The following is a 23,073-nucleotide window of genomic DNA, read 5'->3' as shown; positions in this document are numbered from 1 at the left end:
ACACAAACATTGCTAATTAATCTACAACAACTCTGATTGAGTCCCAATCATAAATTTCGTACCAAACAACATCCATCATAGCCTGCTGACCAGGGTCAGATGTTGCACTGCAAACATGCTGGAACATCGTGTTCCACATGTTGTACCAGTATATCCATCTTGGATAGAATAATTCAGAACCAAAACTGCAATAACATATGTCTGTTGGCAGAGTCTAGATGTTGTAACACACATGTTAGAACATCGTGTTCCACATGTGTCTCTTTTGCACCAAAAACAACTTGAACAAACTCCATGTTGTTTTCCTAATGCATCCAATCCAAAAGGAGCACCATGTAGGCTCAGTTTTTATTTCTTGGTCATCATCATGAATGGTAGTTATGACGTGGCTTGAATCTTCACCTTCTTGCATTATATTTTTTTTTGAATTTTCAGCCAATTCCAATTTTTTCTTTCATCAAACTCCACATCTCTACTAATCACCAATATTTACTCAATTGGTGAGAACAACTCGTAAGAACCTATTGAATGATATCTAACTAGAACCATAACTTGGTTTCCATAATCCAATTTTCTTCTAAGTTGTTTAGGGACTTGCCTAAAACACAATGAGCCAAAAATGTATAAGTGACAAACACTTTGTTTCAAATATGACCAAGCTTCATGGGGTGTTTTGTTATTTAACTTCTTTGTTGCACATCTATTGATGATGTGCATAGAAATTGAAATGGATTCATCCAAAAAATGATTTGGCATTTGCTATGCCTTGAGCATGCTTCTTGCCATGTCCAAGATACTTCTGTTCTTTTTCTCAGCAATGCCATTTTTCTGAGAAGTGTATGGTGCTATACCTTCATTCTCAATCCATTAGTTTTAACAAAACTAAGAAAATTTAGTTGAGGTGTACTCACCACCACCATCTATTTTCAACCTCTTGATTGCATATTCAACCTGCTTCTCAACTAGCAACACGCTCTTAAAATTAGTGAATACCACACTTTTCTTATCCAACATATAAATCCACACGCCCCCCCCCCCCCCACACACATATATATATATATAGTGAATTTGTCGATGAAGGTTAAGAAGTAGCAATTACCTCATAGTAACTTCACTTAAAAGGGAACACACATATCTGAGTGCACTATCTCCAAGTACAGTTGTGACTTCATTGGCTAGTCCTATTTGAGTGACCTTTTAGCCGACTTGGCAATGCAAGAGTCCTTTACACAAATTCTTTGGCATTATAATCTCGGGAAGACGATGCACCATCTTCTTTACGTGCATCAAGCCGAGACTCCTAAAACTGAGATGGACAAATCTTTGATGCCAAATCCAATTTTGATCTCTTACTATGGTTGATGCAAGACACTGATGGTCTAACATGTTGCATCATGATCTTGAATGTCTTGTTGGTTGATAAAGATGCCTTCCAAATTAGCTCAGACATTTCATCAAACACCTTGAGCTCCATTTCTTCTAACCTTATTTTATAGTCTTTATCAAGAAATTGACCCAAAATGAACAAGTTGCTTTCCATAGAATACAAGACATCACAAATGATTTCTTCTTCTCCATTCTTTTTCTTCAATAGAATGTTTGCCATTCCTTAAGATGTAACAATGCTATTATCAGCAAATCTGATGGATCTCTTTATTGATTCATCAAGTTTAATAAACCCATTTTTGTTACATGTCATGTGATTACTGCAACCTATATCAAGGTACCACAAATTTACTTTCTCTTGTGCCAAATGTGATGTAGCCATCAAAATGACCTCTTCTACCACCAGCATGTACAAACTGAGTCACACCTTTGTCACCTCCATTTAGAATTTGTTGAAGTAGCAATCTCGAGCATAATGACAAAACCTATGATAGCAATAGAATTGAACCTCATTCATCTCAAAATTCTTCTTGAATTTCTAATTCAAAGCTGCACCATTCTTCCTTGTCTCACCCTGACTTCTTGAGTTCTTGCTCACCATCACCTTCATTCCACTTCTTCTTCTTCCATTTTTCTTTAAATTTGTTGTTCTTTAAGGAATATTCTTTCATTTTCTTGAAGAATTTGGCCTACAAAGCTTGTTCATATACCTTATTTGAATTTCTCTATTTGAGCCTTAACTCACGCACTTCAAGAGATGCTTGCAATTCTTCAAGTTTCATCTTTGACAAATATTTGGACTCCTCAATGGACATAACAATGTGATCAAACTTGGCAGGAATATCTCTTAGAGCCTTCTCAACTTTGTGCATTTCAGAGATCTTCTCTCCACACGACTTCATTTGGTTTGTGAAAACCACCAACTTTGAGAAGAACTCAACAATGACTTCACCATCACTCATTTGTAGATTCATCTCTTCACAACGACTTCAATTGTAGCTTTACTTTCTTCAATTTTCCATCCTCACCATATACCTTCTTGAGAGTATCCCACACATCTTTGGTTGTTTCTTGCTCAATGATCTTCTCAAATATATTTGAATCCACACACTGATAGATTAAGAACAAGCCTTCCCATGTTTCTTGCTCATTTCATGATGAGTGCTCTATGCGCCTCAGTAGCATTTGCCTCTAATTCTAAGAAACAATCACTCACAATTTCAAACACATATTGAAATATGAATATCAATTTCATCTATCATAGTTTTCTCCCTTGAAAACTAGTAGATTGGTTAGGAACTAATTGGAGGTTGTACTCCTGTTTGTCATGGATGGAGAAGAACAAACCGATGATCTAGACACCAATTTGTTGGATAAGTTGAATTATAAGTTATTTGCAAATGAGAAAAATAGAGAAGAATAAAGAGCAATTGAGAGAGAGAAGTATTATTGGAATCAAAATTTTACAAACATGTGTTACATCCTTTATATAGGATCATAGTACTAATTATCTAACTTCTAGTAAATAACCACATGGATAACTATAACATTTACCACATGCATGATTATTAATAACCACATAAGTAACCACATGCAGAACTATCAATAATCACATATTAAATTATCATTAACCACATAGTGAACTATCATTTACCACATACTAAACCATTTACAGAAAACTGGATTACACATCTATTACATGGAAACAATTGATGCTAAGAAGAGTTACAAACCAGACAATCTTGTGTTTCTTTCAAATTACCATGATTAAAAGTGAAAGGAGAACCCGAAGAATTGAGATTAAAGATATTAGAGTAAGACGATCATGATGCAAATCAAGCAAATGAAGAATTACTAATGGAGACACCACTTATTTTTCCTGTACTAAAATCTCTTGCTAAACACCAAGGGACGAAAATGGAAGTGCTAAGAGCACAAAACTCATGCCATGTGTTTTTTTTTCTCAAATATGTATTAGGACTAGCATGAACAATGGTTAAATGCCAACAAGTAGCAGGGTTAAGTTTCACTTTAAGATGAGTATAATATTGAGAAGTAGAAATACCAATGATACTATAACACTTATATGTCCAAACACTCCATAGTTCCTAGGGTTGTTTATAAGCATAGGAAATGTATCATTTAATAATTCTAGGTATTATAATCCAAACCGCCACATTTTCATGATGCCAACACTTTAAAGAAACATATTTCCCTATCTTTGGACAAGGAGATAATGATATGCAAGCATCCAAGGGTTTTGTTATAGGGAGTTTAGGTCATTAGTTTTCATAGAAATACAAACTAGGAGGTGACAATCATTCATATCAACAAGCTAGCTTGATCTTCCCATTCTTTCTCCCTGGCCATTGAATATAACTCTCCAACATCTTACAAGCTTGATACCATATGTTACAATATTCATTGTCTCGCAGCGGATGTCGAGACTACCAACATAAGTTTGAGGTTCACTGTCAACCATATCATTCAGATTTTCTGGAAAAATACAATCTTTGTTTCTTGAGTAGCTAACAACTTCTTCACCAAAAAGGTTTACAAGTTTTTTCTATGTAACTGAATTAACACATATACTTTAATTATTTACATGTATAAGAACAAAGTCATATGAGTATTCTTTCTCTAACCATGTATTAATTTGCACTAGCATCAACAACCAGTCCTCTATTTTTTAATAAAAAATCATGTCTTCTATTTATTTTATGCATCACTCATACACATACACACAATCTCTCAACGTATATTATTGTTGAACAATAGTACATCCTCATAGTTTTCTTACAATAATTTTATTTATTAATTACTCTAAAGAGTATAGGATAACCAAACACAGGATAAGAGGAGTTTATAGATCACATATTCATTGCTTTTCCACTGCACTTTGTTTTTAAAGATTCTGTGTACTTCAATATGGACACTATTTATTGAAGATCCAACTAAACCTGGGTCTCATCTTTCGCACCCGCTCATCAGCACGTTCTTGTAGCCTCCTAATCTTGGGCACAAGCCCACACACGAGCTCTTGTGCATGTCTTCCCTCGCTCGTTAAACCCTCTATCTTCTCCAATCTCCATTTTCTAATCAAGAATTCCAAGTTATCAATGTAGTCACTAATCGTGTACACACCAATGCGTTGTGCCACTGCAGAGAAGTGGGTGAAGAGCTGCTGGTCTCGTCCATCATACATCAAGTGTCCGGGCATTGTTATGTTACCACTCATTATTTTTGATATCGCTATCATCGTCTCTGTGGGGTCTACTTCCAGAAGTTTCTCCACAATCCTCTCGTATGCAATCTCGTGGCGCTTTTCATCCGCAGCAATGGTGCCACATATGCATGAAAGAACTGGATCACCCCTTTCCTTAGTCAGTCGAGCCAAACAACCGTCCGACACAAAAGTAGCTCGCTCTTGAAAAGATGTATAAACAAAGCCCATATATGGGTTGTTTTCAGTTCCTATATCCTACACCACAAACAATCAATTTATTTAAACGTTCAACACACAAGTATATACTAAAATGATTTAGCTAGTGTGTAAGTAAAAATCAAATACATCACCATGCCAGCTCCAATCAAGTATTGGATAGTTTTTTCGACCATTTGCATATCAACCCGACCAGTTAGATAGAGATATGTTTTGAGCAAATCTCCATGTCTATTCTCCTCAGCAGTCCAAGAGCGCGACCATATAGCCCATGGATTGTCGCTTGCACCAGTCTCATCTGCAACCCCACCATCCAAGTTGTTTAAATATGATTGATATGTAGGCAATGCTTCCTCAGTGATCATGTTTCCCACCAAAACTGCCAGATATTCGTCTGGAAGCCCAGCCGTTCGAGCCCTTAAGTCGTTCACCTGATCGATAAACTCATCTGACGGTAATGCTGAGTTTGGCAAGAAATCATGTGGCTGCCAGCATTCTTCAACAGGTTTGGCCAGTGGCAATACATGTTCTGATACCCAACTCTCCAATGACTTGAAAATTTCTTTCTTCTCAGGAGGCATTGAGTGTGTGGTTTTGGCTTTTAGGATTGTTTTGGATGGAGCATTTAGGTGGCACTGTGTTGGAGACCATGAATGTGGTGCTCCTACTCGGGTGCACATTGCCATCAACATGGTTTGCTATTATTGCTTTGTTATTGATTAGAGAAAACCATTTGTTGAAACTAGTGAACCAAGCCACTGTTTTTATATACTAATTTCGTCTCTGATTGTAAGATTTTTTTTGTTTCTTATAATGAAATGTAATTAATGTGTGCTAGGACTTCATTTAAACCGGATGTATTTGAAGTGCATCTACCTTCATAAATAATGCAAGTGTCATAAATTTTTTTTTTTTTTGAATTCTTATCTACCCAACTCAAAAAGTTGGGTAAAGTTACATTCAGTTTTAAATATCTTGGAAACAACAAATAATTGTACTATTTTATAATTAATTAAATATGTTAAAACTAAATGAGATCTTGTGATTGGTTGAAGGTACACTACCCAATCTTTTGTGATGGGTAGAGAAGTTGACCCCTACTTTTTTTAGTTATATTTCACTTTAATATGTTTATATAAGTGTAATTAATTTTTGTATTGGTATATCTTTTCATAAAGGCGAGACGGAGACAAGAGACCAGAGTTTGTTAAAATTAATGTGTTGTAACCACCATTATCTTTAGTAGGTATTATGTGAGAAATGTAACTATCACAATATAATTATTATCTTTATTTAGATTTATGGTAGAGTTGTATCATTAAGATTGAGAAAACTAAAGAGTCCTCATCTTAATTACCAACCTATTGTATTCTCTATCACTTTCCTTCAAGCCTATATATAAGGGCTTTGTAATGCAAAGTTGAAGGCAATGAGTATGTTGTGAATTCAATAAAATCAGAGTTTTTCAATGGTTATCCACCAGTAAAAATGTAGTACAAAAAGTGACTAAAAATAGTTTTTCCTGCAGAATCCTACAACAATATAATTTATCACATACCACCTATGGAATACCACTAATATAGTGGTATCAGACCTGCAGATCCTTGCAGTTGTAGCAAAAACAACAAAAGTCATGACTTCCATAAATAACTCTTCCACAATTTATAGCAATGTTAAAGTTCCTTTGTTTGAAGGAGAGAATTTTGATTTTTGGACTGTCAAAATAGAGACTCTATTTACATATTTGGATGTTCTTGAGTATGTAAAAAATGGGTATGAAGAACCGGCGCCAACAAAGGCTGGAGAATCAAAAGAAAAGGCTGTCGAATCGAGCCAACAGCCTGAAGAATAAAAGGAGAAGAAAATTATAGATGTTGGAGTCCTCAGGATGATTCAGATAGGAGTCTCTCTATCCATTTTCCCAAGGATTATGAGAACTAAAACATCGAAGGAATCATGGAGTATCCTACAACAAGAATTTGAAGGAGACTCAAAGATGCGAACGATGAAGCTTCAATCTCTTAAGAGAGATTATGAAAATTAAAGGATGAAGGAGAACGAGATCCTGAACGAATACTTCAACAGAATCTTCGAGTTGGTGAGTCAGATGAATTCACATGGTGATAGGATAGAAGATTGCATAATTGTTGACAAAAATCTGATCAGTTTGGCAGCAAGATTTGACCCAATGGTGGCTGTGATATAAGAAACCAAGGATCTATCAACCATGACTGTTCAAGGGTTGATGAGGTCTTTGAGATCCTACGAGCAAAAGATGTTACAACATTTTAAAAAAAATCCATTGAGATTTCCTTTCAATCTAAACTCAACATTAGCCCAACAATGGTGAAAATAAGCCCCCAATACAAAATAGAGGTTAGTCTTCTAGAGATGGCAGATTTGGAAGAGGCCGAGGCAGAGGAAGAAACTCATGAGGAAGAGGCGCATATGGCGGTAGGTGGCATGATGGAGCATCAAACAAGTGGTGCCAAATTTGTAAGAGTAACACTCATGACGAGAAGGATTGCTGGAACAAAGGCAAACCGCAATGCCACAATTGCAAGAGATTCGGGCACCTTCAAAAGGATTGTCATCTTGCAAATCAGCAACATGCTTCGAACACGGAAGGAGGATCTGATGAAGGAAATTTGTTTTTTTCTTGTCAAAAAGTATTTCATAAAGAAGGTAAAGATGTTTGGTATTTGGACAGCAGCTATAGCAACCATATGACCAGAGAGATGGAAGCATTTATAAACATTGATTCTTCATTCGGCTCAAAAGTTAAATTGGACAATGGAGAACATGTCGAAGTGAAAGGGAAAGGAAGCATTGGAGTCACCATGAAGCAAGGAAACAAATTCATACATGACACGCTTTATGTGCCGAAATTAGATGAAAATTTGCTTAGCAGTGGACAACTTCTGAAGCACAACTATTCTTTAAACTTTAAGAATAAAGAATGCATAATTATTGACTCAGAAATAAGAAGTGTTTCCGTTGTGAAAATAACTAGCAACAAGAGTTTTCCACTATCTTTCAACTATGAGAAAATGTAAGCATGATGGCTAGAGAAGAGAATGACTCGTGTTTATGGCACAGGAGACTTGGGCATTTGAATTAAGAAAGCCTCAAGTTACTCTATCAAAAGAAGATGGTGTATGGGTTACCAAAAATCGAAGAAAAATCTGGTGTATGTGAGGGTTGTGTGCTAGGCAAACACCACCGACAACCATTTCCAAAGGAAGGTGCATGGATATCCATACAAGTGTTGGAACTTGTACACACAGATGTGTGTGGCCCTATGAATACTTTGTTTCATGACAAAAATATGTACTTTATCTTGTTTATTGACGAATTTATCCGCATGACTTGGGTATATTTCATGAGACAAAATTTGAAGCGTTTGTAATCTTTAAGAAATTTAAAGCATTAGTTGAAAAACAAAGTGACCAATTTATAAAGATGGTGAGAAGTTATCGAGGGAAGGAGTACACCTCAAATGAATTTCACAAATTTTGTGAAAATGAAGGTGTTGAAAGACAGCTCACTGTTTGTTATACACCTCAACAAAATGGTATATCTGAAAGAAAGAACCAAACCGTGATGGAGATGGTGAAGTCTATGCTACTTGAGAAAGGTTTGCCTAAAACCCTTTTGCCCGAGGCCATTAGCACTGCTGTGTATTTGATGAACAAGTGTCCAACAAAGGCCGTGTGGGAAAAGACTTCATTTGAAGCCTGAAGTGGAATAACACCATCGATGAACCTTCTTAAAGTTTTTTTGGTGTGTTTGCTATTCTAATTTTCCTAAACAAAAGAGGACAAATCTGGAAGAAACAAGTGAAATATGTATATTTATTGGCTATAGTTCCATGTCAAAGGGCTATTGACTTTACAACTTGAAGACAAACAAGGTGATCATTAGCCGAGATGTTGTATTTGATGAGAACGCTTATTGAAATTGGAACGAAGACAAAATGAAGGAGAAAACAATCCTGCAATCTTATTATAACAAAACTCAGCAGTTGAAAATGAGCAATCAACCCCATGTACACCAAGTTCTTCATTCTCTCCAAGTTCACCAATTCCAGATTCATCATTTCCCGGCTTAACTCCAATAAAATTGAAGGACTTGAGTGATATTTATGCAAGAAGCAACTATTGTGTTGTGGAACCAGAAAATTTTGATGAAGCAATCAAAGAAGATGTTTGGAGGAATGCGATGCAAGAAGAAATAAATGCCATTGAGAAAAACAAAACATGACAGCTAGTTGAAAAGCCAAATGACAAAGAAGCTATTGGAGTAAAATGGGTTTACAAGCTGAAGCATAATCCAAATGGGTCAATTCAAAGAGCCAAGGTCAGATTGGTAGTAAAAGGCTATGCACAACATCCTGGATTGGATACCATAAGAACAATCATTGCTTTAGCAACTCAAAAAGGTTGGAATTGGTACCAACTTGATGTGAAGTCAGCTTTCTTGAATGGAGAATTAAAAGAAGAGGTATATGTGCAACAACCTTAAGGCTTTGGAACTCGTGGACATGAGGAGAAGGTTTATAAGCTGAAGAAAGCACTCCATGGATTAAAATAGGCCCCTAGAGCATGGTACAGTAAAATCGACAACTACTTTGTTCAACAAGGATTCATCAAAAGTCAAAGTGAGCCAACCTTGTATGTGAAACGATGTAGAATGCCCGGCTGGAGCGGGTGTATCAACTAGAACAGCAGTTGAGAGCCCTTCAACGGGGACAAATGTAGAAGTCCCATCTGGAGCGGGTGTATGAACTGGAACAGCAGCTGAGAGCCCCTCTAGTGCGACATATGTAGAAGGACCGGTTGGAGCGGGTGTATCAGATGAAACAACAATTCCATCAGTTACCTGAGATATTACACGCGCCCGTTCTCGACGCACATATGCGTGCTATGCAGTCCTCCCGTGTATATCTTTTAGTTTCAAAATGTATGGTGCTTCCGTAGATGCACCTACAGAAGCATTTTATTTTCAAAATGTATGGTGCTTTCATAGATGCACCTACGGAATGCCCTAACGTTTATCTCTTCCGTAGGTGCATCTACGGAAGTCCCTAAAGCTCAGAAACACAACAATGACGTAACTGCACTGTTCAGTCACCAAAAACCCCATTTTTTGACTAATCGTTCAAAATAAACCATAAACAGCACCTACATTGTCTCTAAACAATATCTCTAATCCTATCCAATCATTTCTACACCTAAATATCATATTCTAATTCGATTTCAAAATACTCTAAAATAAGTCAAAATGACGAAAACTTACCGGTTAAATAACAATTTGAAGTTGATGGATGTCTTGATACTTGATCTTGATTCTTGATGGCCGAGTGTTTGAGAGCTTGAGAGTGTTTGGGGTTTAGGGAGTTTGAGAGAGTTTGAGAGAAAGAAGTTTGAAACGAAGAGAATGATGGAGGGGAAAGGTCTGACACGAGTTATAACGTCAAACCGTTCTGTAGATGCATCTACAGAATAAACCAACGTTAAACAAAAAAAAAGGTGCTTCCGGAAGTGCATCTACAGAAGCACGAGGGCAATTTGGTCAATTCAGTGGTGCGTAAGAAGACCATGTGGTGGGATAAGAAATTGTCAACAATTAAATGTGTAGTACAAAATTTGATGTCTAATAGGACACATTTTAAAGTTTTTAATGGATTGTATGAATATTTGAAAAATGTAGATAAATTATTTAAATAATTAAAAATGTAAAATATTATAAAAAATATAATAGAATTCATTTAAAGAATTCAAATGAGTATAATAAATCTGGATACACTTAAGCATCACAAGAATAATAGTGGCTCCGAAGGTAGGCTTCTCTTAGGTATCACAAATGGCTAGGATTTCAAATTCCCTTATAATTAAAATACTTCTTTTTCAAAATTTTAATTAATTAATTTTAATTAGTTTTAAAAAACTTAATAATAATTATTAGGCATTATAATTTACTTTTGATTTTAATTTTTTTTATAAATATAATCATTTTTAATATTATTAAATGAGATTAATTACTATGCATCGTCAGTGTAAAAAGTTTATACTGTCAATTCATCACCATCAACCTTTTGTATTACTTTTCGGTGTTTAAAACAAAAAGTCAAATTTCTTCCAACATCCAACGTCTATGATTAACTGATTGGGTAAAATTCTTTTACGTTGTCAGTGAATTCAATTAAATTCAATTAAATTCTTATCCAACGTCTATAATATTGACTAATGATTTATTTACTCTAGTTTTCATTGTCACCTCGTTAAAATTAATCCTATTTATCACTTTCATATATGCAATATGCAAAAAAGTGAAGGAGATAAAAAAAATCCAATGATTGTGAAATAGAGAGATCAAAGAGCTATATGTTTTAAAATGAGGGGCTAAAATGTTAAAACCATCAAAATAGGTGGAAAAGTGCATTTAAACCAAATAAAATAAATAAGTTAAATTGACTTCATTATAAAAAAATAAAAAAAGAAAGAACCAAGAATATGTTTTTTTTTCTAGTACTCTTAATTGGTAATTGTATTATGTTAAAAGATGATTGTGAAACAAGTGAAAACAAGAAAAAAATAATATATATCTAACTTCAAATTTTAAACAAACTATCCCAAAATATCCCATCTTGGCAAAGACCTGTTATAACCCTGAAAGATCTAAAAAAAGTGTGTTAAAATGTTGACTTTGATTGACCATTTAGAAAATTTCAAGCTTAAGGTAAAATAATTGTTGTGTGTTTATTGAGTGAGTATCTTCTTATTTCACTTAAGCAGAAAATTGAGATAGGGAGATAAGATGAGTATATCTGAAAGTTAGAACAACTCTTTGAACTTGTTTGAATTGAAGCAAAGAACAAAAACCACGTCTAATCCAGAAATGTGTGATGGTAATTGGTTGGGTAAGCATGCTATTTTACTATCAAAATTTTTATTTTGCTAGTAGATTTCTTGAAGACAAGTAACAGTTCAAGGTTGGGGTTGTGACAACAGTCTGTCATCATGAAGTTTTATCAGTACCAAAGCTGTCAAGAGAAAAGAAAAAGAAGAATTTTAGTGTAGCCTTTAGAAAAATTGTCGTGCGATCGCTTTACATCACTAGACAATTGTGACACCGTTTTAACTTCTAGAAAAAGGAAGATAGCATAATTCTTTTTTAGTAATCAGATTTTGGAAGGACTTTTGATGGCTGCAAGGATTCTAGGAGCAATGATTGAAGACTTTTATTTATTGAAGACCAACTTATATCTTTAAATTCATGTATCTTTCTTCTAAACTTTTGGCTATGAATAATTGTATTATGAGTAACTAAATATCCTTTTTGATTAGGCCTTAGTATGAACTTATATTGAACTACTTGAGCCATGTAATAATATGAGTACTATTCTAGGAAGTTGCAATTCTAGTATTACTGAGTTAAATTTGTGTTTAATATCTTTTATATGTTTACGAATGTATGAATGAATTCTAAGTTTTGAATGATTACTAACATTACCTTTTGAATCTCTATCTAATTTAACTGTTAAATTAAATAATCAATCTAAGCATATTGAATTATTCATTTATGATCTTTGAATTAACGTGCAGTAAAACCTCTTTTGATTACGAAATAGCCTAAGACATTAGAGGGTTGTAATTAAAAGAGAGGTTTATTGGTCAAGAAATTAGGTGTAACTATTTTCTTAGTTCATCATAATACTAGGGAAACAATATTGGGCATTAGATGTGAATAAGATGTTCTTCATATATATTAGCTTAGTTTTGATGAAGACAAAAGCTTATCATAGAAGAAACATCAAAGAAGAAAAAGGTTGAAATCAAGTATCAAGATTGGATAAGCTTTGGAAATCAAAGGATTTAATCATGAAGATTAAGGTGCAATGACAATTCATATGTATATAAGCTTTAGGTGCTAAAAAAGTTTTCATCAAAACCATCATATGTTTCCTAAACATTCATGCATGATTGTGATTCAAAGCACAATTTTTAAAATGCAAGAATTCAAGTTTTTTATGAAGCAATCAATTGATCAAACTCTCTGTTTAAAAAGATGGTTTTTGTAAATTATGACATTTTAAAACCACCACAATTTTGTTGTTTTTTGAAATAGCTCATCGATTTGTAAATTGTGACAGTTTGAAACTGCCGTAATTGATATGTTTTTTGAAACAACACACTGGTTCGTAATTTTCTCGATTTAAAACCGCCACAATTTGACTGTTTTTTCAAAACAACATACTATTTTGAAAATATGAACTATTGTGATTCCAAAACATTGTCAATGATCATGAAACTTTTCCAAAATATTACAAAAAATTAAAGAGGCATAGTGAGATGTATTTAAGTCAAAATACATCATTTTTTTCAATTACCGCTTTTATACATCATTTTTCATATAATTCAAATAATTTTTTTCAAGTGTCATATATCCATTATTATGAAACTTTTCGCATAACATTCATATAATTGAAAAAGAGATTCATTCAATTATTTTGAGCACTTAAGTATACATATGTTCATATTGTTATCAAGAGAAAGAGAAGATCAAATTGATTATTTTAGAATTCAAGCCCAATCAAATATAACTCAAAATTTATACAAGACTATATTGTTTGTTCACTATTGTTATTTGGTGTGATTATCACAAGTTTTTGGTGATTGTTGTAAAAGGTTATTTGATTAAGGAAGATTCAAAGTCCACCATAGTTTTGATGTTTGTTGTAAAAGAAAGTGGTGTTGCTTTCTTGTGTTGGTTAATGTAAGAGGATTGTAAGAGAGGCCTTGGTGTAAGGCTTATACAAAGATCTAACATAGTGAAAGGGTGTGAGGGGACTGAAGTACTCTTATTTAGAAAGGGGAACCATGATATATCTTGTGTTAATTTACTTACTCCACTTCATTTTTCATGCTTTATTTTTCATCCATTCATCATAACTTTCCAAAAATTAAAAAGATGCATAATATCTCTTAAATAACCAAAAAAGTCTTAAAACCTAATTCACCCCTTTCTTAAGTTGCACTCTATACTTGCATTAGACGTGACGGGGGAGAATATGGATATTAAATGGTATAGAAGAGGGGTTTGAATAAACCAATCCCCGTTAAAACATTTTCTATTTTTTTTTAGATAAAATCATATTTCAATAAGCGAAAGCGCAAATGGCAGGAAGAAGCATAATATAACGAATGGATTGAAAGATTATATATTTCAATGTCAATCGGAGATACATGATTTAGTCAAAATTGAACATAACCGAGTAAAATGAAGTTTCTTTGACAAGTAATTCGACATTGATCATAACACATTTTTTTGCATATCTCAAGATTGATATATATATATATATATATATATATATATATATATATATATATATATATATATATATATATATATATATATATATATATATATATATATAATCAAGGGATAGAATAATCATTGAACTAGATGCATCACAGACCTAAACTTATATGATAAAATATTATAAGAAAAGTAAAAATGTAGATATAATGATATTCTAAAGATAAACAAATTAAAATATACAATATAACACATAAATATAAAAGAGGTATGGAGAAGAAAAATGTATTCCAATTTTATAGTGGTTCGACTTATTTGTTCTCGCTAGAGCTTAGTCCACTCTTCAATAGTTTCAACATTGAAAATTGTAAGGTTTTATATTATTTGAAAAGTTAATATACAAGTATTTTGGTACAATAGATAATCAACAATTTGAATGCCACAATCAAACTGCATTAGACAACACTGCATTAGACAACACATATCTAAATTGACTTTCCCTTCTATTGAAACATATTACTCAAACTACAAATATTCAAGATCTTTAATGATCCAACGATCTTTCCTGATAAAAAAAAAATCTTGTTCCAAGCTTCCGTTTTCTAACAAACTTTACTCGGCCCTACTAGTTCCTTGTCTGAGCGATTATTCTATACAAGAATAATTGGACAGCTCTTAGCTTCATTCTATGACAGCATTTACTCAGTCCCACAAATGTATTCCATGGAGCACAGAGAAAATCCTCTCTTGCTAGGTGTCAAAACTAGATACCAAGATAAAAGGTGATTCTTTTTTCTAATACACACAACAAAACTTCAACCAAAAAAAACATTAGCTTCGCTATAATGTACCTTGGATCTACTAGACACACTCAATATTCAGTGTTGAGCACCACAACAATGGTTTCTTGGTACAAGGTTGAAGATGATGGATTTACACACAACAAAATTTATATCTCACAATATCAATATTCTAGGAAGTTTTTACAAGGTTGATCTCACTGGATATCTCTTTTGAAGAATCTCATTGTGAGACTTCTTTTTCATTTTGACATCACTAATATCAATTAAAATTTGACAACCACTCTTTCTTGAAATGACACTTAAGGTTTATATAGGGGCTAGAGGTTAGGTGCAAAAAAAGAAGAAGAAGGAAAGAGCAAAATGATTCTAGTCAAAGTATGAGATTATGACATGAATCAATAGAAAGAATGACTTGAATCAAGGTAGTAAAATTAAGAATTTGACATTTTGATTTGAATCAAGATTTGCATTTATGATTCAAGTCAAGCTAAAGCATGATTGAAATTGTACTTGTATTATAAAAGATTCTTTATTATCATGATTCGAGTCAAAACTTTTTGTAATTTGAGTCAAAGATTGTTGTGATTCGAACCACCTACATCCCTGATTCGAATCAGGTTGACATACCCAAATTCCAAATTTTATCTTGGTGTTTGGTTCGAATCACTAGAAGGTATGATTCGAATTGAGCTTCTAAAAACCTTGTTTTAAGCTTTCTAACTTGTGATTCAAGATACACTCAACTTATTGACTTTGAACAATTTTATTAGACTAAAAAACACATTGACACGAGTCCAAAACTAATTTATTGAATGTAAAAGTATCTCAAGGTACAAATATAATTGATTAAGCGAAATAACTGAACTACACTAGTGGAACTGTTGTGTAGACTCGAAAAATAGGAGAGCTTAGAATGCTCCTTGATCGACTTTCGGTGGAGAAGGATGTTGTTGCGAAGGATTGAAAGGATGTGATACTAGCACTGGATCGTCCTTTGCTTGTGGAGGAGGAGGCAGATAGCTTTAACAGTTTCAACATCGTTAATGGTAATTTTTTATTGAATGACAGATTGGGTGGCTTTGAATGCCATCATTGTTGATGAATCTAAGGATGGATGTGTTTGAGGTTGAAGGAGATCGAGAAATTTTAAGGAAGAAGATTAAGAAACAAAGATCTGGACCTTATTGAAAAAGAGACTGGATCTCTGAATCAGAGGATATCTAGTAGTAGAAATATGCATAAATCAAATTTCAATTCTCACAAACGGCACCACTGTTTCGCTATGGAACCTTACTTGTTTGGTGAACGATGAGATAGAACCTTGGTACAGTGGAGTATTAAGCTTTCAGTACGATGGATAGATGTCTGATCTGCAAGGTTAGCACTCCAACATCCAAATCAGTGAAAAAGAAAAATAAAAAAGTGATCTAAGAGTTAGAATGATTTTGAATACCTAAGAGTTACGTGTGTTCTCTATTATATAGTGGGAGCGATTCAAATCGAAAACGAGGAGTGCGAATATGATTTGCCATCCGACTGATTTGGACAATTGGTAATTGCTCTATCCAATGATATAGGACAAAACACTAATTAATTTAGAAAATTTAAACATTTATTAACTTAAAAAAATGAAAATAATTTAATACTCCATTCGTCTCACAATAGGTGTCCTCTTTCTAATTTTTATTTGTCTCAAATTATTTGTCCATTTAGAATATCAATGTAATATTTATTATTTTTTCCCACTAACTAACCCTTATTTATTGTATTTTAATTCATTTAAGTACTCCACTACCTATTATTAATAGGTTAGTTTAGTAAATGAGACTCATTTTATCATTGAAATCAACATAATTAATCATTTTCTTAAAAAGTATGAAAATTTCAAAGAGAACACCTATTGTGAGACGAATAGAGTATAATAACTTAAACGGCAACTTAAATCAAAATCCCGAAATTATTATAAATAGACAAAAATTACAAGTTCTTTTATAATATTTTCTTCCGGTATTAATTTTTTTTTTTAAAAATATTAAAAGAAAAAAAGATATGAGGAACTCCATTCTAATATTTTTTAAAAGAAAAAAAAAAAAAAGAGGAAGATCATTCTAATATTCATGCACATGAGATGATCATCTCTATTTTCGTTTCCGTGTTAAGGGAGCAAATCATGTCATCATGGCCACTATTGAAAAAGACAGTGAGTGAAGTTCAACGTATTTTTCCTTTAATGTTGTACTTTAGTTTCAAATGTTTTAAGCTCGTGCTCATGACATGATGTTTCCATGATCCAGTCAAATTTTGTTGAATGTATACATGTTACAATCGCAGTAGGTACCTCATAAATATTGTCTTAAATCAATGTTATAAATTGATTACATTGTACAATTGTAGGTAACTCATAAATAATGTTTTTAATTAATGTACATGCACTTATGTGATCCTCATTACAATCGTGTAACCACCACATACAATTTCTACCAATATATTATTTAACTGAATATTTTACTATTATTAGTATGTTTGGTTTCACATTTGAAATAACCAAAAATAATTTTAGGACAATATAATTGATTCTGGAGTAAATTTTCTCTTAAAATACAATTGATTATGCCAACCGAATTAATTTTACTAAAGTTATAATTTATAATTTTTGAATTTAAACGTAAATTTACATTAAAAATTTATTTTTCAACTCACTTTTACATAAACGTATTCAAACATGTTAAATTCAATTATATTAAAATTAATTATCTTTAATTCAATTATATTAAAATTAATTATCTTTAATTCAATTATATTAAAATTAATTTTATTAAACTCAATTCTATCAAAATTATATATGTTCACTGTCAATCCAAAAACACATAACAAAATAATTATATACACAACTACTCTTCCTCGAGTTATATACATAATAACTCTTTTTTAATATTTTATATTAATTTTGCTATTTTTCTTAATTCATTCTTACAAAACCGATTTGTAATGTGATGATTGTCCTCACTTATAAACACATGTTCAAATTATATATTATTTGATGTGAGACTCTTAACAAAAAGAATGTGAAATCTTCCGTTCACTACATTGGTTGGTTTAAGTAACGTATTTCAAATTATGTTTATGGTTAACTTGTGTTGGAAATCCACCAAAACGTATGATGAATTTCTATCAATCTTGATGAATAAGATTGTTATCACCACACGATAACAATGAAAAGAGAAAAGAAATTTAAAGAATAAAAGAGAAAAGAAATTTAAAGAATAAAAGAGATTAGGGTTTCTGTAGAGTAACTCTCTGCCCACAAACTGTGGAAAACTTTGCCATTCACTTGCAACTGTAAATTTTGTGAATACAACCTTTTGACTTGATTACAAAATAATGAGGGTTACTCCCTATTATAGATTTAGGTTAGCTTGCTTCCTAAGTCAAAGCTCAAAACTATAAAAGTCTAAAATATTTATTTTGGAACTAAATCAAATCTAATCTATTTTAAATCTAAATTAAATCTATCTAAGATCTAAAACAAATCTGTGTGTAACAAACTGTTTCTACACTTCTAAACAAAACAAATCTTTTCGACACTCCCTTGTCTTTGTCAAACAAACTGCTTCGACACAAGGAATCACTTTCAACACACCACCTAATTCATTACGTCTAAGCTATCTATATTCATCATAACTCTTAGTCTTCTGAATATTTCGACATAGATTAAGGGGACACGGATAAAAAAAATGTGATTAACCATCTTTATAACTTTATTAACCATCATTTTAAATATTATTAACGAACTTCATAACTACTAAAAATCTAGACGTTTATTAACTAACTTTATAACTTTATTAACCCAACATTTTAAATATCATTAACGAATTTCATAACTACTAAATTTCTAGACGTTTATTAATCAACATTATAATTTCATTAACCAACATGGCGTGCCACGTGGAAATTAAAAAAATATTAAAAATTAAAAAATGCCACATGGCGTTCCTGTATGCAGATTCTGTTGGAATCTTGATCCAAGATCAAATTTGATGGAATCTCTATTTGGTAAGATCTGCTTAACAATTTTTTTTAAAGGGGTAAATCAAAACACGCTCATATGACCGGAGATAAAAGTCATTTAACCCTAAATATAATAATATTAATTAAATAAAAATAGTTATTTTTTGTTTATAAGTGATGAATTTTAAAATATTTATTTTGCGTATAATTGTGATGAATATGTGCTAATATAATAATATGGTTATTTATAAGAGAAATTTTAACCAGTGTCCTCAAGGTAATAATTAAGATTTTAAAATAGTAAATTTATCTCGGTAATATGCGTACTTAATGTATTGAAAATTGAAATTTTAAATTTTTTATAAAATAAATTTTTTTTTGAAATGCTTAATCATTGTTTTAAGCGCACTGGTTAGCAAGATCCTTAGTATAATTATGATCAAATCAACATAGATTCTAACAAACAGTGTGTTTAATAAAAATTCTATTTTCTTTTAATAATTTTATGGTACTACCTCCGATCCTATTTATAAGAAAATATTCTATTTTTACATATATGGAATAAATAATGTATCTAGACAGTATGTTGTTCAGATACATTATTTATTCAATGTATATAAAAAGAGAATCTTTTCTTATAAATGAGATCAGAGTATTATTTAATTATGTGTAAACAAAAATTTACTAGTATCATTTACCTTGGATTTGGTGATTCGTACAGTAGCTTCCACATATTTATTGTTAACGCAAAGTTTAGTTATGAGATGAGATCCAATGAATACAAATCCCATAATTTCAACAAACATTTTAAATTTATTTAAAAACTCTTTTTAACTGTCAGAATTCAGAAATATTGAATGCGCACATATCGAGATTGATGTACTCTCTCCATTGAAACCAAAAAAAAAAAACAGTTGAACGGCTAGGCTTCCATACAATGAACGGTTGGGCTTCGAGACGATCATGTGGCACTTTTGTAAAACTTTATCCTATTTATTTCTCATCAATCGTGCTGAAAATCAGCGTGGCAAAACAAAGTAGGCTGGTTGGACATGCTCGTTTTGTCTGTACTTTAGTGCTAGACAGATCAAAGATTTAAGTCTTCACACTCTAATGCGATTATCCCGGCGCGTTTTGTTTTTTATGTGGACTTTTGTGAACACATGCAGTGACATGAATTTTTGTATTTTTAAGTCTAAAACAAACGGTGTCCGCGGGCTCGTCCTGCCCCGCTTCACATTTAGTGCGGGACGAATCGAGACTTTAAGCTCACATTCTTAAGTATACCTGCCACATTTCGCCCCATTTTTTTCAGGTTTTTGTGAGACGAGCCTAAATGAGACGGGCATGTCCGTTTGTCACCTCTTCCGAAATTTTTTATTATACCTTTTATCTATTTCGTGCCTCTATAATATATATTTTATATCAAATATCCTTCTATAAATAATTTATTTGGACTAACTTTTTCTCTCATTTGTATAAATAGTTTATTTGTATTAAGTTTTTCTCTCATTTGTGTCTCAAGGTTTTTGAAGGTGAGAAAAAAATTTGACTAACAAAATTATTTTGTCAAGTGTTACCATAATTTAAAAAAAAAAATAGACTATCAAAACCCTTTTGCCAAATATTTGGATACATTAAAAAAAAATAAAAAATTTGACTACCAAAATTCTTTTACCAAGTATTTTAGTCCATTAAAAATTAAAAATTAAAAATTTGACAAAAAATCTTTTATCAAGTGTTCTGTTATATTAAAAGTTAAAAAAATTTCTATTAAAATTCATTTGCCAAATATTCTGGTATATTAAAAATATTTTTTTTATCGAAACTCTTTTGTCAAGTATTTCAATTCATTAAAAATTAAAATTTTGTATGAACAAATTCTTTTGTCAAGTGCTTCGATATATTAAAAATTAAAAATTTATCTACCAGAATTTTTTTGTCAAGTGCTTCGATATATTAAAAATTAAAAATTTATCTACCAGAATTCTTTTGTAACTTGTAAGTATTCAGAGCCGGTTATAAGCAACTGTAACGACAGCTATTGCACACTGCCCCTAAAATTCAAAAGACTTCAGTTTAAAAAAAAAAGTGCCTTGTAAATATATTGAAGAAAATGAAAAGTACCTAAGAAATAAACTTATTATTTTTATTTAAAAAGTACAAATTTATTTATTAGTTTACAAATAATATGAAATTTATAAATTGTAAAGTAAAAGTAATTTTGTTAGATTTTAACAAAATAGTATCAGAACTATAAACTCCAAATGAATAGTAATATGTTAATATAACTAGTCAAAGAAGTAATACTGTTAAATAAAAAAATAGTTAATTTGGTAGGAGGACTACGGTTTGATATTCGGAATTTTATTTTTTAATATCCATATTTTTAAAAAAAAAAATCCAAAATAATAAGTTTTTAAAAAAATTACCAAAATGTCATTTTTTTTTAAAAATACCACGTTGTCGCCAGGGGGGTGGCGACAACACTCAGCCCATAAAGTTGTCGCCAGTGGGCCTGGCGCTTACGTTCAGAAATCAGCTGTTGTCGCCACCCCCCCGGCGACAACACCCCCCCTTATTTTTTTTTCATTTTTTTTTATATTATTTTTTTTATTTACTATTTTTTCTCCATTATTTTTTTATATTATTTTTTTAACAAATTTTTTCCATTATTTTTTTATATTATTTTTTTTAACTATTTTTTATATTATTTTTTTAGTTGCATCCAGCTGTCCCGGTCGCCTGTTTGGGTGGCGACTGTAAACAATAGTGAATATATAGAAACATAGAGAAGGAGACAGATCTCTTGAATTAGGGTTTCAATAGAATAAACGAAAACTGACTGAATAAGGGTTACACTAAAATATAAATACTAAATGTTAAGAAAGACCTAACTACCCTTACAAAGATATAATAAAATAATATAATAATAATAATAACTAACATCTCCCCTCAAACTCAAGATGTATTAGCAGAGAGCATCGAGAGTTTGTCAGTCAAAAAACGAAAACGTTTAATGGTATGCGTCTTCGTAAACAAATCAGCAATCTGCAAAACGGAGGAGACAAACGGTAGAGTAATTGTCCCATGCTGAAGATGATGACGAGTGAAGTGACAATCAATCTCAATGTGTTTGGTACGCTCATGAAAGACCTAGTTGTGTGCAATTTGAGTGGCACTTTTGTTATCACAATACATAGGAGTTGGTTCATAAAGAATGACCCCCATATCAGAAAGTAACCAACGCAACCAAACTATTTCAGTAGTGGTGGATGCCATAGCACGATACTCAGCTTCTGTAGAAGAACGAGAGACAATATCTTGTTTCTTACTCTTCCAGCAAATAAGAGAATCTCCAAGAAATACACAAAACCCTGTGGTAGACTTACGATCTGTGGGGTCGCCAGCCCAATCCGCATCAGAATAAGCACGAAGTTCCAATGAGGACGATGAGGGGAAGAGAAGGCTCTGAAACTGGGTTCCCCGAAGATAACGACATATGCGTAGAACAGCTGCCCAATGCACTGTAGAAGGAGAGACAACAAATTGACTAACAACATGAACAACATATGCAATATCTGGTCTAGTAATCGTAAGGTATACCAAGCTTCCAACCAAAGTACGATATAAGGTGGGATCTGGTAGAGGAACACCATCAGATGGAGCATATTTCACATTCAACTCAAGAGGACTATCTGCTACTCTAGTATCAGAAAGGCGAGCCTGTTCAAGAATGTTGGCAATATACTTGGATTGCGAGAGAAGATAGCCTCTAGGAGAGTAGGCAACTTCAATGCCCAAGAAGTAGCGAAGAGTGCCTAAGTCCTTCATCTCAAATTGTTTGGCTAACTGTAATTTCAAATCATTAATTCCATCTATATCATCACCTGTAATAATCATATCATCAACATATAGTGAGAGTAAAATACGACCATGATAAGTGGTCTTGACAAATAAAGCAGAATCATGATCACTAGAGCGAAAACCAATAGATGTAATCACAGTGGTAAACTTCTCAAACCAAGCTCGTGGAGCTTGTTTCAGACCATATAATGCCTTCTTCAACTTACACACTTCCCCTTGATTATGAGAAACACCTTGTGGAGGTAC

The 23,073-nt window shown here is 32.4% G+C and overlaps 3 protein-coding genes across 3 annotated transcripts; 1 reads left to right on the top strand and 2 right to left on the bottom strand.

Moving 5' to 3' along the window:
* Positions 1–1,300: 1,300 nt before the first annotated feature.
* On the bottom strand, positions 1,301–2,348 carry LOC131658239 (uncharacterized). The gene is made up of 3 exons (XM_058927553.1): positions 2,136–2,348; positions 1,739–1,871; positions 1,301–1,608 (listed from the first exon to the last, which is right to left on the bottom strand). Exons 1-3 carry the CDS (start codon positions 2,346–2,348, stop codon positions 1,301–1,303), a joined length of 654 nt encoding a protein of 217 aa, XP_058783536.1.
* A 1,893-nt stretch (positions 2,349–4,241) lies between these two features.
* Positions 4,242–5,623, bottom strand: LOC131655991 (stearoyl-[acyl-carrier-protein] 9-desaturase 6, chloroplastic-like). Its single transcript, XM_058925780.1, has 2 exons — positions 4,963–5,623; positions 4,242–4,867 (listed from the first exon to the last, which is right to left on the bottom strand). Exons 1-2 carry the CDS (start codon positions 5,518–5,520, stop codon positions 4,322–4,324), a joined length of 1,104 nt encoding a protein of 367 aa, XP_058781763.1. The 5' UTR covers positions 5,521–5,623; the 3' UTR covers positions 4,242–4,321.
* A 1,548-nt stretch (positions 5,624–7,171) lies between these two features.
* Positions 7,172–7,884, top strand: LOC131658238 (uncharacterized). Its single transcript, XM_058927551.1, has 2 exons — positions 7,172–7,400; positions 7,514–7,884. The coding sequence occupies exons 1-2, from the start codon at positions 7,172–7,174 to the stop codon at positions 7,882–7,884; spliced, it is 600 nt and encodes a 199-aa protein (XP_058783534.1).
* Positions 7,885–23,073: the final 15,189 nt, after the last annotated feature.

This window comes from Vicia villosa, linkage group LG3 (assembly GCF_029867415.1).
Source record: "Vicia villosa cultivar HV-30 ecotype Madison, WI linkage group LG3, Vvil1.0, whole genome shotgun sequence".
Classification (NCBI taxonomy): Eukaryota; Viridiplantae; Streptophyta; class Magnoliopsida; order Fabales; family Fabaceae; genus Vicia; species Vicia villosa.
The sequence above is the reverse complement of the archived record's forward strand: the minus strand, read 5'-3'. Positions and strand labels throughout refer to the sequence as shown.